General features: G+C 32.1%; 1 protein-coding gene across 23 annotated transcripts in view; it reads left to right on the top strand.

Annotated features, from left to right (window-relative positions):
- Positions 1–14,098, top strand: part of BAZ2B (bromodomain adjacent to zinc finger domain 2B) — a 248,145-nt gene that overhangs the window by 149,381 nt on the left and 84,666 nt on the right. For 18 of the 23 annotated variants that reach the window (XM_012745219.3, XM_020288473.2, XM_076005575.1 and 15 more), the window contains 5 exons: positions 2,814–3,420; positions 5,117–5,410; positions 6,997–7,057; positions 7,877–7,985; positions 8,255–8,356. In XM_012745219.3, the coding sequence (XP_012600673.2) occupies positions 2,814–3,420; positions 5,117–5,410; positions 6,997–7,057; positions 7,877–7,985; positions 8,255–8,356 (1,173 nt within the window). The remainder of the gene's footprint in view (positions 1–2,813; positions 3,421–5,116; positions 5,411–6,996; positions 7,058–7,876; positions 7,986–8,254; positions 8,357–14,098) is intronic. The other 5 variants (XM_012745221.3, XM_076005574.1, XM_020288474.2 and 2 more) reach the window with 2 other exon arrangements.

Genomic DNA, 14,098 nt, shown 5'->3' with positions numbered 1-14,098 from the left:
ATGTGGCCCATGGGCCGTAGTTTGAGGACGCCTAGACTAAGGGAACAAGAGCTTAGAGAGAGGACAGACCTTTGACCCTATCTCTTCCCATACTACCTGTAATCCAAATTGATATCTTAAAAGAGTGAGAGATTTGCTACTGTACAGGTCTCAATTTTTTCTTCCCTTCTCCTTTATAAATTGCCCCTGATATTTATAAAATAGTAAGTGATACTGGTCTTGGGATAAAATATAATAATCTTTGGCTATTATTGAAAATCTATCTAGGTGTCAGTATATGGGAAGAGATTCTTCAGAATTAGGAGCAGTTCAAAAAATTAAATATAAAGCTGTTTTCATGGCCCTCTGGTCCTATGTATTTATAAGGAAAATTTACTACCTATAAGAAAATACTACAAAATGATTACATGACATAATTATGTTCTAACACCTGAAAATACATTGTTTTTTGTAAAGAAAATTTCAATCTTGTATATGTTAAAGTATTTTATGTAAGAATTTTGTTATCAAATTCCTTTTAAAAGGTAAATCCAACTATTTGGTGTAATTTTCCATAATTTATTCACTGAATAAATACTAATTAAGCACTTGCTCTTTGTGAGGTATTGCCTCAGGTACAAATTTTATATAACAGTCTTTGTTTACAAAGAATTATCTTAATTTTCTTAACTAATATAGTAAAGATGTTAAATAAGATTAAAAATTTATATATAAATTGCTTACTGCTTATTAGTACTGCTGCTTTAAAATATTAATAAGTCATTTTATATGGCATTCTGTTTACATTTACATTTACACTTGTGAAATCCCCACCACAAATCATTGTTGATTTGAGTATTAGGGGCCCAAGTGTGATGCTGACAACACGCTGATTTCAATTTCAGAGCCACGTTTTCAATGCAGAATATTATTTTGGGTTTGGAAATTCAACTCCACTTCTGTTAATTTAGAATATTTTAATAATTTTATTTTAGTTCTTTATATATTATATAATAATTATGCTAATTTAATGAATTCATGATTTTATTGTTTTCAAAGAGATTCTAATAGCTAAATAATTTTTATTTCTGATTTGTAAATGTATATTTTATGGCTTAATGGTTCATAAATTAATTTTTCTCAAGAAAATTGTTTTTCTAAACTGCTCTTTCAGATGTTAATGTGCTAAAGGCACTCTGAGTATATCCCACATAATGTTGAGCCACCATTCCCACTAGCTTAATATCGTAAATCTTTGCTTCAAAGAAATTCTTCTTGCCCAAGAAGTCATTATTCAGCAATCTAAAATTGCTTTTTGAGTATATACCAAGTGCAGGGCTCTAAGCAAGATTTTGGGAAGACTGTAACAATGAATAAATGATAGTGTTACTACCCTAAGGAATTTATCAAAGATGTAAACTTGCCTTCTTAGAGTTTAAGACATACAGACATATATTATGTATACTAAAGGCAGTATGGCATAGAATACAAATTGTCCCCAACTTAGGATGGTTCAACTTAAGATCTTTCAACTTTACAATGATGCAAAAGCAATATTTATCCAGTAGAAAGTGTTACAGTTGTCTCTTGTTATGCTGGACAGAGGCAGTGAGCTGCAGCTTCTAATCAGCCAGCTATCATAAGGATAAACAACCAATACACTATGGCAGGGGTCCTCAAACTTTTTAAACAGGGGGCAAGTTCACTGTCCCTCAGGGCCGGACTATAGTTTTAAAAAAACTATGAACAAATTCCTATGCACATTGCACATATCTTATTTTGAAGTAAAAAAACAAACGGGCAAAAACACCCGCATGTGGCCTGCGGGCCGTAGTTTGGACACCTGGTCTATGGTGTATTGTATTGCCAGGTGATTTTGCTCAACTGTAAGCTAATGTAAGTGTTCTGAGCACATTTAATATAGACTAGGCTAAGATAGGATGTCTGGTAGATTAGATGTATTGAATGTATTGAATACATTTCTGACTTATGATATTTTCAATTTACAATCAGTTTATAGGGAAGTAACTGCAAGTTGAGGAGCATCTGTATAAGGAGATAAAGGAGCTCAAAGGATAAGGCAAAGACTGCTTCTGTCTGGGATAAACATAGAAAGATTCTTGGGTTAGATCTTGAAGAATAAAGATCTTGATGAAGTATTTCATCAGCTTGAAATTTATAAAGAAGAGGCTATTTCATGCAAAGAAAATGATTATATCAAAATGTGGAGATGGTAAAAATGTGATATTCATAGCCCATGGCAAACAGTCCAGTTTGACCAGAAAAGTATGTTTGTACTTAAAAGTAATTTGAACAACAAACTAAAGTTTTTAGACTTTATAAACTTGGCAATGCTCCAAGGAGCCAATATAATAAAATAAAGTTTAGTCTAAGATAAAACTTGCATTGGTATACAGCATATATTGGGAGTTGGATAGGAAGACATTATGGCATGGCTTAAATTTGAGCAGTATTTCAATGAAAGAATCCAAAGACATGGTACTATGGCCGACTGGAAAAAAGACAATAAAAGATATTTTTAGAGTTTCAGTTTTGGATTATTATGAGAATGGGAGCAACAGTAAAGAGAGGGAGACAGTCAGGAAACATATGTATTTTATATTTTGAGGGGGGAAAACTAAGTTTTAAATATATTAGGTATGGCCAAGGTTTAACAACCAACTAGTCATCACTACCACTCCTTTTAAAGCACTTGTATATCATGATTTAAATTTGTATATGATATGGTTTCTATAATTTGCTTCTCAGATATTGAAAGCAAAAGCAGTCTTTTTTTTATGGTACATTTTGTTTTTAAACTTATGTTTCAACAGGAACAATACAAACAGGCATTCCCATCACAGTTAAAGAAACAGGAGTCATCTAAGAGCCTGAAGAAGGTTATTGCAGCTTTGTCCAATCCAAAAGCAACCTCTACTTCACCAGCAAATCCAAAACAAACAGTAGAAAATAACCACCCTAATCCATTCTTGACAAATGCACTTTTAGGTAATCACCAACCAAATGGAGTTATTCAAAGTGTCATTCAAGAAGCTCCTCTAGCACTTACTACCAAAACTAAAATGCAGAGTAAGATTAATGAAAACACTGCTACTGCAAGTAGCACCCCTTTTTGCTCCCCTATAAATTTGAGTACAAGTGGGAGACGAACCCCTGGCAATCAGACACCTGTAATGCCCTCTGCCTCTCCCATACTGCATAGTCAAGGGAAGGAAAAAGCAGTTAGCAATAATGTAAATCCAGTAAAAACACAGCATCACTCCCATCCTGCAAAATCTTTAGTGGAGCAGTTTAGAGGAACAGATTCAGACATTCCCAGTAGTAAAGATTCTGAAGATTCAAATGAGGATGAAGAAGAAGATGATGAGGAAGAGGATGAGGAAGATGATGAAGATGATGAATCTGATGACAGTCAATCAGGTTATTTTCCATTTTAAAATTTAAAGTATTTCTCTAAATGCTATGTGAACCATAACATTTTAAAGAACTTCTTAATTCACAGATTTATAATCATTGTCATTCACTGTGCTTCATACAGCTTTGTGCATTTCTATAATGAGCTTACAAAATATAGGAGTAATTAATATGGGAAATTCTAAGTTAAATTCTCAGCTTGTCATCCATTTGACATTAAACAAATAATAACTTTAGGGTGAATATAAATGATGCATAAATTAAGACAGTTTCATCAGCTTGCTTAATTTTCATTTCATTCAGGACCACTTATTTGTCCCCTTTTTTCCATCTCTCCTGCTGTTTGTTAAACTGCATCACCAGATATTTTGAACAAAGATAAAATTGTAGTCACAGTTATTCAAAAAGTACTAAATCACTATGAATGTCCATCAGCAACACAGGATTTATTAAATAATATATGGAATATTTCCTGGTTTAATTTTGATTCATTTTCTAGATTTGGGTGGGCAGGTATTTCTTTGCATTTTTCTTTTTCCTTATTGCTCTTGTTCCACAGAAGACTGAAAACATAAAATACAAGATAGCTTAAATTTTAAATACAAAGATGAAATGCATTTTATAAAAGTTTGTAAATTTGTTACTGGTCAGACACAAATTCAGCTAAATTCTAGCAACCAATATGAATAGGAAAGTATAGTCAGTTAATACAATTGAAAGTATCTGTAAGTTACACTATTTGCTCAGAATAAGAACAGCTTGTCCTGATAGTAATTTTTCCTGGAGTTCCCATAAAAACAAATTTGCATGATAGGTAATAAATATCAATATTCATAACTTTCAAAAACTAATTTTTGTTATGAACTTCAATATAGGCAGACAGTACCACACAAAATAGAATTCTACAAAAGCTGTTATTCTGGGAATCATTACAATATGGTCCAATTATTAGCCCTATGTTTATCAAGTTTAATCCAGTAATAGATTTTACATATCTAGAAGAATGGATACATTATACATAGGACTACAATTATATATGGAACTTAAATTATTAAATCACTAAATTATCCTATCATAATTATTTCTGTAAGGCTAGTTTTTTGAGAAGCCTGATGAAATCTTGCTACCTAGAAGTCCAATGTGCTATATACATTGTGCCGCAGAGCCCTTACTAAATCTTGCTACCTAAATAGGAAAACTATAGCCAAAAAACCCAAGAATCTCCCCTAGAAAATTGTTTTCTTTTACCCCAAAGCCCAACTGAAAGTATGAGGGTAATGCCAGACTTCTCTTCCTCATACTGGACTGAACATACTTCTTAAGCCATTAGAATGTATTAATTTGAATACTCAAGTAAATTCCCCCTTTTACCTTAGTTTCTCTATTAAAAGTGATTTTGAAGCCATTAAGCAGAACTCATCATGTGAACAGTGTCACATGAGAACTGTTTTGTCATTGAAGTGTTGAGTGAAACCTATACTTTTAAAAAAATTTTTGAGGATGTATATAGCCTACATATATTGTTGTATATAGCCTACATACATTGTTCTCAAATAAATTAAAAGATTTACTCTTCAGGAAAGTTGCTCTTTTGAGTTCTCATTCACAGATACTGGTTCCTGAACTAGTCCATTTAGATACAAACTGCAAATTATTGGTGATTATCTAGTTATAATATACAAATGCTTCTTTTACTTCCCAGAATCAGATAGTAATTCAGAATCAGATACAGAAGGATCAGAAGAAGAAGATGATGATGATAAAGACCAAGATGAATCAGATAGTGATACTGAAGGAGAGAAAACTTCAATGAAACTGAATAAAACAACTTCCTCTGTCAAAAGCCCTTCCATGAGTCTCACAGCTCACTCAACACCTCGTAACCTCCACATAACAAAAGCCCCAGGCTCTGCTCCTGCTGCCTTATGTTCTGAATCACAGTCACCTGTTTTTCTTGGTACATCTTCTTCCACACTTACTTCAAGTCCACACTCTGGTACCTACACTTTATTTTTATTATTGTAAAGTAGACGTCAAACCATAGCACGAATTTTTACTTATAGTGTTCTGGAGATGATCTCACTGGAATCAAGTATTGCAGCTAGATCTTAGGTTGACTCGGAAAGGTCAACATGTATTTTAAAAGGACATGACCTATTAGCTGGTCTTTTTTTTTTTCCTGTGCTTCCAATTTAAGAATCTGATGACAGCACTTGATTTTGAATCTTTCTTGCTTTTGTGTTCAGTTTATGCTTCTAGAATATAGAATTCGGTTGACAATTGGACTTTTTTGTACAGTTGACCTTTGAACAATGTGGGGGTTGGGAGCACTGACCCCCTCATAGTTGAAAATCTACATATAGCTTTTGACTCTCCAAACACTTTACTAATAGCTGTCTACTGTTGACTGAAAGCCTGATAACATAAACAGTTCAGTTAACACATATGTTGTATGTTACATGTATTATATACTGTATTCTTACACATATTAAGAAAAGAAAATATTATTAAGAAAATCATATGGAAGAGGAAATATATTTGCCATTCATTAAGTCCAAGTAGATCATCAAAAGGTCTTCATCCTTGTCATCTTCACTTTGAGTAGGCTGAGAAAGAAGAAGGGTTGGTCCTGCTATCTCAGGGTGGCAGAGGCAGAAAAAAATCTGAGTATAAGTAGGCTCATGTGGTTCAACCTGTGTTGTTCAAGGTCAACTGTAGTTTATACAAAAAAGCTCACTTGTTTACTTAAGATGCAACTGCATTCTGCCCAGCATATAGCCAATATCATTTCTATTAGTATTCTTAATTCCATTAACATGCCACATCTTTTTTCCTCTTTGACTTTTTATAAACTTTTCAAGGCCATCATTAAAAGTTTCTACATTTAATATTCCCAAACTGCTTTCTATTCTCATTCGATAACTAAGAAAATACATATATGTATAGTAAAATATTTTGTTGTTTCACTTGTTTTACTCTATTCTTGGCAGTTTCTAATTTTGCTTTAATTTACCACGAACCAGTATATCCTACTTGTCATAGACGAATTTATTTGTATTTATGAAACTTGATTTTTGTATTGGATAAATTTTACATATAATCATAATCCTATTCCTTTGTGCTTTCGGTTAATTAAAAGACCTAGTAGTGGTTTTGACTATTGGTATATATGGACATAGAAATTATATTGCCTTTAAATGTATGTGCCAATTGTCGAAATTTTTCAGCATCTGAAAACTAACATTTTCTAAGACAACTATAAATAGATTTTATGAAACCTCTATTTCCCTCCTACTTCTCTAGCCATTTCCTTAATAACAGAGCTATGTATTTTTACCTTTGATTGTATTTTCTTTAGAAAGACTAGTCATTCTTTCCTTCAGACCAAAAGAAAAAACAATTCCTCTGCCTTTTACGTGTTTTATTGAAAAACTATCTAAAAATAATGCATAAATTGCAGAAATACCCTAAATAATCCAAGTCATTGAAATATACTTTTTTAAGGAAAAATTTCTAAACTATCAAAAGATTGTCATCTATATGAACTAATCTTTTATATCAACTGGTTGAATTTTTTTAAAGGCACCTCCAAAAGAAGAAGAGTAACAGATGAACGTGAACTGCGTATTCCATTGGAATATGGGTATGCAAAATGAGGTTTTTCTTTTTTGCTTTTCTCTATAGATTTATGCATGTTTGATATAGACTTGATTTCTCATTTTCTGCTATTAATAAAAGAAGTGAATATACTGCATAGTATTTATTAGAGCAGAAGAGCTAAAGCAAAGGGCAAAGAAGTTGATAGATCAGAAAACTGAAATTAAGTCTTAACTGCTTCGTAAAGGTATGGCAGAGCTGTGATGGGATCGTGCAGCCAAGTTTAACATGACTGGAAAAGAACCAAGAGCAAATCATGTGGCAAAGGGCAGAATGCAGTTAAGACTGTCAGAAATTTCTGTGAAGATAGAATTAAAGTGAAAGATAGAATTAAAGTGAAAGCCACTTTGGTCAAAACTGAAAGACTCTACCAGCATTTGGCTAAAATAATTTAATCAGACCCGACAGGTTTCAGACTTGGATGTACATGAGCCCCAAACAGCAAAGAGTCAGGTTTACTTTTCTTGCTTAAAGCTTTTCATATGTTAAAAAAAAAAAAAATCAGTACACATTGACAGGTTACTGAAATGTCCAAGTACACAAAGTAATACAAGTTATGATTTCTAAAAATTTCAGTGGAGTTTAATATTTATAACTTGAGTCTTTGATTAATTTCTTAGTTGAATTAATTAAAAGTTTAAATAATTTCAATAGCAAGTATATTTGGGTTGTAGGAGGGGTTTATTTTTGTCATCTTTGTGTTTTTCATATTTTCTGAAGAGCATGTATACTTAAAAGTTTTTTTCATTTTTAAAAGTTTTTTTAAAATTACGTATGTCATAACCTTCATTTCTGTTATGTGTAGCTGGCAGAGAGAGACAAGAATAAGAAACTTTGGAGGGCGCCTTCAAGGAGAAGTAGCATATTATGCTCCATGTGGAAAGAAACTTAGGCAGTACCCTGAAGTAATAAAGGTACATACTTTTCACCAAATAATATACATTTGGTGCCTGTTAAGCATGCTCATGTAAAAAAAAAAAAAGGTACACTCCTTTGTCAGATAAAGTTCCTTGATACAAAATATTCTCTTGTATGGGACTATTATAATTAACCAATTGATCTCCTATAAATCCATAGCCCCTTCATAGAATATGCAAAACATTAGTGTCCTGAAGCTATCTATACATCAAAGCTGGGTTGTAATTATTAAAACCTGAAGTGGAAAAATATGTGATTTTTTCAGTATCTCAGCAGAAATGGAATAATGGATATCTCAAGGGACAATTTCAGCTTCAGTGCAAAAATAAGAGTGGGTGACTTCTATGAAGCCAGAGATGGACCACAGGTATCCACTTTTTAAAAAGTACAGTCTTTGAACCAAAAAGTAGTACCATAACCTAAATGAAGTAAATCAATCTCACTACACTCTGGAGCATTACCTTTGTTAGTTAATTCATATAGCTACACATATAACTTTATGGTAAACACTCACTAAGGCCTCAATTTTCTGTGTTTCAGTAACAAGGAGCTTTGACTTTAATAGATGTCTTTTTCATATTTAAGTAAGCTTTTTCCTGTTTATTAATTCCATCAATAATGTTACAGGTTATACATATATAAAAGTATCTGCATGTTCATCCTGTTTATTAATTCCATTAATAATTTTACAGCTTATACATATATAAAAGTATCTGCATGTTCATGTAAAATATAGGAAAACATTAATTCCTATATTTTTTTAAAACTAATTTGAATAAGAAAACCTTGTTATTATTAAATATAAGTCAGTCCAAGGAGAATAAATATGCCTTAGTTTTGGGGAAGAATCTTGTCCATTTGTTTATGCCACACTATATGATACATTTTCACAAGATTGGTGATTATTATTATTATTATTTGGTTCCTTAAAACTAGGTCAGTGAAACTTCTAATTTTTGTAGAAATTGAGTTTTTAAATTAGTTATACTACACACATTTCTGAACATATCACTACAGTTCCCTTTGATCTTATGGGTCAAGCATACAACCTTACCTACCAGCAAAAAGAACCCACCAAGGAGACCTCATTTCCTTGGTTTCCTTGAATGTTTTTCCTTTTTTCCTTACTTGTATTTAGCAGCATATGTTTATTATTCTCTTTCCCTGTCAGCTCCATTGCAAATGAATCCTAGTTAAGGAGTGATGATGAGACCTAGATTCTCATTAATCCATGAAATAGTTTTGTGACTCCAAACAATAACAATAAAATGTCCCCTTTTCCCTCAATTTCTTTATCTGCCAAGTAGAAACAAAAATAATTACACTTAAGCCTCATAGTATTATGGCAAGGTTAAAATGAGATCATATGCATGAAAATGTTTCAAAAAGGTTAAAATGCTCGGTTAGTTGAAGTTGATATTTTCTTTCTTGATTGACCCTTTCTCCTTTCTGTCCCATTATAATTGTACAGAGGAAATTTTTTCTAATAATTAATATTTTCTCTGCGACTAGGCAGGCTTTTCTATCCTGTCTTACCTTCTAATTTTATAATTGTGGAAATGGAAAAGGCCATCTTCATTCTGTAACAGGCTTATTTTGAAAGCTCAAAAGATTAAGGGAATTTTTTAAGGTCACATAGCCTCAACTAGGCAGAGATAAAACTACAACTCAAGGTTTCTGAAAAAATATTCTTTTGCACACATCATATAACCTATTTTCCATTGGTAGCCATGAATTTTTAAGGAAGTAGTTATGTCCAGATTTACTCGTCTCTTTACTGGTAGTTCTAAAATGCCATAATGTATTTATTGAGGCTTATAAAAGTATGTAGAAAAATATTCTAGGATTCTTTTTTATACTTAAAAAAAAAAGGACTTAGACTAAGTCTACCACCAAACAGATTCTTAAAATTTTAGTGAACCACAGTGTTACACATTCCATGTACACTGGATCAGTTTTTTAGTCACAAAACATATTAGAAGGCTTTTTTTTTTAAAAGAGACAGGGTCTCTCTCTGTCACCTAGGCTGGAGTGCAGTGGTACGATCATAGCTTTGAACTTCTGGGTTGAAGTGGTCCTCCCATCTTAGCCTCTCAAGTACCTAAGACTACAGGTATGTGTCAGCAAGCCTGAGTAGTTTTTAAATTTTTTTGTAGAGGTGGGGGTGGTCTCAAACTCCTAGCCTCAAGCCATCCTCCCACCTCAGCCTCCCAAAGCCTTAGGATTACAGGTGTGAACCAATGTGCCCAGCAAGAAGGCAATAATCTCATTTTAAAGTTCTTATTTTTTAATCCTATCACAGTCTTATATTATTTATCCCAAAGGTATTTTTATGATTTTAAGTTTACTAGGTTTTTGTTCTGAGAGGAAAGCTAATTGCTATTCAATACATAGAGGATTTTTAATTTTGTATCAGATAATTGGCCTTAATCTCTTTACACAGAGCAGAATGTTCTTTGACATCCATTCACTATTTATTAAACATAATCAGTGTTTTCCAAATGAATATTGTCTTATTGAGATCAATTCAAATCAAGGAAATAGGATTAATTACTAAAGCCAGAATATGTTAAGCTGCCAACATTTCAGTAGAGTGCTAGGGGAAAATATTAGCAATTTGAGAACATTTCTCTCAGTTAAAAAAAGATTAGTAAATTGGATTTATATCAGGATACTTTTAGGTAACAGTGGTTAAAGGTAAGTAATTAAAAACATATTTTAATTAATAGAGATGCATATAGTTGTAAAGCAGTGTACATTCTATATACTGTTATATAATTCACTTATGTAAGCATATGATTAATTAGAAACATTATATAAGAATTTTCTATGAAAATGAACAAAGATTATATACTTTTGTTACAGTAACTAATAATGTGAAATAATTTTGATCACCCTGAATTTTGTAGATGTAAAATATAGTTTGGCACAAAGACATCATTACCATGCAGTGATGATCATATGCGTTTACAATATATTTGCTTTTATATAAACTGTATAAATAGTATGATGGCTGAATAAATGTTAAAAAACAAAACTGTGCATATGAAAAGACAAAGGAAATATGTCAAAACTTTAAAAATATATGTATTCATTGGTACAATGAATCTTTATTTTGCTTTCTATATTCTTGCATGTTTTGTATTTTCTAAAATTTACTGTTTTATGTATATAATATGAAAAACAATTTCCTGACTATTAAAAGTAAATGCTCATACACTTTGTAATCCAATAAAGCTAAGAATTCATAGTTTTCCAAAAGCATGGAGATTGTACATAATGATTTTAAATGTTACTGCTACAGTTTTCCAAGCTCCATATATCTATTTGGGTATTTGATAGCAAACGAAATGCTGTATTTGCAGAATCATATAGTCAGCCCTCCATATCCATGGGTTCTGCATTTTTGGATTCAACCAACCTCAGATCAAAAATATTCCAAAAAAAATTATATCTATACTGAACATTTACAGATGTTTTTCTTATTATTCCCTGAAAAATATAATAGCTATTTATATAGCATTTATATTGTCTTAGGTATTATCTAGAGGTGATTTAAATTATACAGGAGAATGTGATAGGTTATATGCAAATACTATACCACTTTATATTCAGGGACTTGAGCATCCGTAGGTTTTGGCATTTGTGGGAGGAAAGTCCTAGAACCAATCCCCCACGAATACTGAGGGATGACATTATTCTTAATCTCTCTTCTGATGAAACATTTTCCTTGGAAATATATTTTGTCCCTCATGTATTTCCAAGCTACAGTTTGGAAAATGTTTTCTTAAAACATACCCAAAAAATTAACCACTGACTAGTTCTATGTGTTCAAATTTTACTTAAGGCATTTCAAAAATTGCATCAGTGGTATTCTAAAGCTCTGTATTTTACAGTTGAAATTTAGAGATAATTTCTGTTAGAAGATAATATCTGCAGTGGAAAATTATGGTTGTTTTCATAAGTTAGTAATTTTTGATTCAAGATATTTCTGTGCTTAAAATAGTGATTATGTTATTAACAGCAAGCATTTGTTGAAAATATTGACTTAGTGTATAGTAAAATATGGAGAGATATGAGAGCTTACACTTATTAAAATTTAAGTAAATTCACCATTAACTGAAGAGGAACAATCTAATTATTACCTTTAAAAAAAGTAAAAAGAGGCCGGGCGCTGTGGCTCACGCCTGTAATCCTAGCTCTTGGGAGGCCGAGGCGGGCGGATTGCTCAAGGTCAGGAGTTCAAAACCAGCCTGAGCAAGAGCGAGACCCCGTCTCTACTATAAATAGAAAGAAATTAATTGGCCAACTGATATATATAAAAAAAAAAAAATTAGCCGGACATGGTGGCGCATGCCTGTAGTCCCAGCTACTCGGGAGGCTGAGGCAGGAGGATCGCTTGAGCCCAGGAGTTTGAGGTTGCTGTGAGCTAGGCTGACGCCACGGCACTCACTCTAGCCTGGACAACAAAGTGAGACTCTGTCTCAAAAAAAAAAAAAAAAAAAAAAAAAAGTAAAAAGAGAAGACCTTAATTGAAGTAAATAGGATTAAAAAAAGAAATCGGTGGGGGAGCGATTCATCTATTCATTATCAGTTTTATTTATTTTGATCCACAAATATGGTGAGAGATTTATAGAATCAGCTACTTGTCAGTATGTACTGCTAGACATCAAACACTTCTCACCATCTTCTATAAAAATCTTTATTTTAGGGGAGGTGATAGACTTCATGGAACAAAACAATTATAATACTCTCTATCAGTCCATGCCATACTAGCTGGCTATTTTTTAATGAATTTCTTTTAGCTGTTTTAGCCCCTTTGAGACCCATTTGAAAAGGGTGTAAGGTAAATAGATTTCTCTCTTTTTTTTTTTTTTAGTCTAGACTCTACTGCCATGAAGGTAAATAGATTTTTTATAGATATCTGTCCTATCACATTATAAAGAACTTGTTGAACCTAATGTTTGTCATCATTTTTATTTTACTTTGTTTTTTATTGTCAGAATAATACAAAGTAAGGTTGAGCTAAACAGATTTTAAAAAAAAAAAAGACAGTCAAATTTAGCAATATATCTGTTGATATATTTATCAACAGATTTTGATAAATATAAAAATGGCATTATTTTTATTTATTTAAATACAATACAAATAAGAGATATTCACATTTTCCCACATTTTTCTTTGGAGTATAGGAAGGTTTCAAAGTAAATTATTAATGACAATGATTATTTTGAAATATATGATGATCTATTTTGAAAAGCACTTTTTGTGACTTATAGAAAACTAAACATTTCAGCATAAATATTATAGTTAAGTTTATTGTTTTATCAACCAGGAAGTTCAGAAGCATTTAGAGTATTGAATGCCTTTTGCTATCAGGCCAAAAAAGGAAACATGCAAAGAAATAAGTTAAAAATGACTCAGAAAATGTTGCTTTTTCTCTTTATTTGACATGTATTCTTTTAAAGTATGATATTTCTTCTTTTTAATGGCATAAGAAAAGAAAAAAAGTCTACAGTTCTTACTGAAAAGAGCCTTTTTTCTTAGTCATTTAATCAATAAATATTTGTGGCAAATACTTAATGTGCCAGGCACTTTTTTTCCCCAAGTTAATTTTCCCTAGAGGTATTTTTTCCATAAAGAAAAATGTAGTAGTGAACACACCTTTTATTACAGAAATGAAATTGAAAGCATGACAAACTAGTGTTCATAGAGGAACTGAAGAATACAAAAAAGTACAAGTTAACTCTGGTTTATTTTCTGGATAAGATAAAAAACACTTGGCACAATGCTGCCCAGTTAAAGTTAGAGTTTTGTTAATAAGGAGTAAGAGGAGACTTCACAATAAGGTAGGCAGCACACAGTCTCTGGTGCAATTGTAAAGCCGGTGATTATTTTGAATTAGAGAACAAAAGACTGAGGAGAGCCAACACCAGAGTTCTAACTCAACTCTGCTGTTAACTGTCACCCCTAAGGCAACATAGCTGTGGGCACATATGGACACTAAGAACATGAAAGATCAGTACCAGAAATCTAAAAGTCTAGAAATTTATATCACTGATCTACCAGGTAGGATTTTTATGGCTAGGCAAGGCCTATACTAGAAAGC

The sequence above is a fragment of the Microcebus murinus genome, chromosome 8 (assembly GCF_040939455.1).
Source record: "Microcebus murinus isolate Inina chromosome 8, M.murinus_Inina_mat1.0, whole genome shotgun sequence".
NCBI classification, from domain to species: Eukaryota; Metazoa; Chordata; class Mammalia; order Primates; family Cheirogaleidae; genus Microcebus; species Microcebus murinus.
This window is presented reverse-complemented; position numbering and strand designations above follow the sequence as displayed.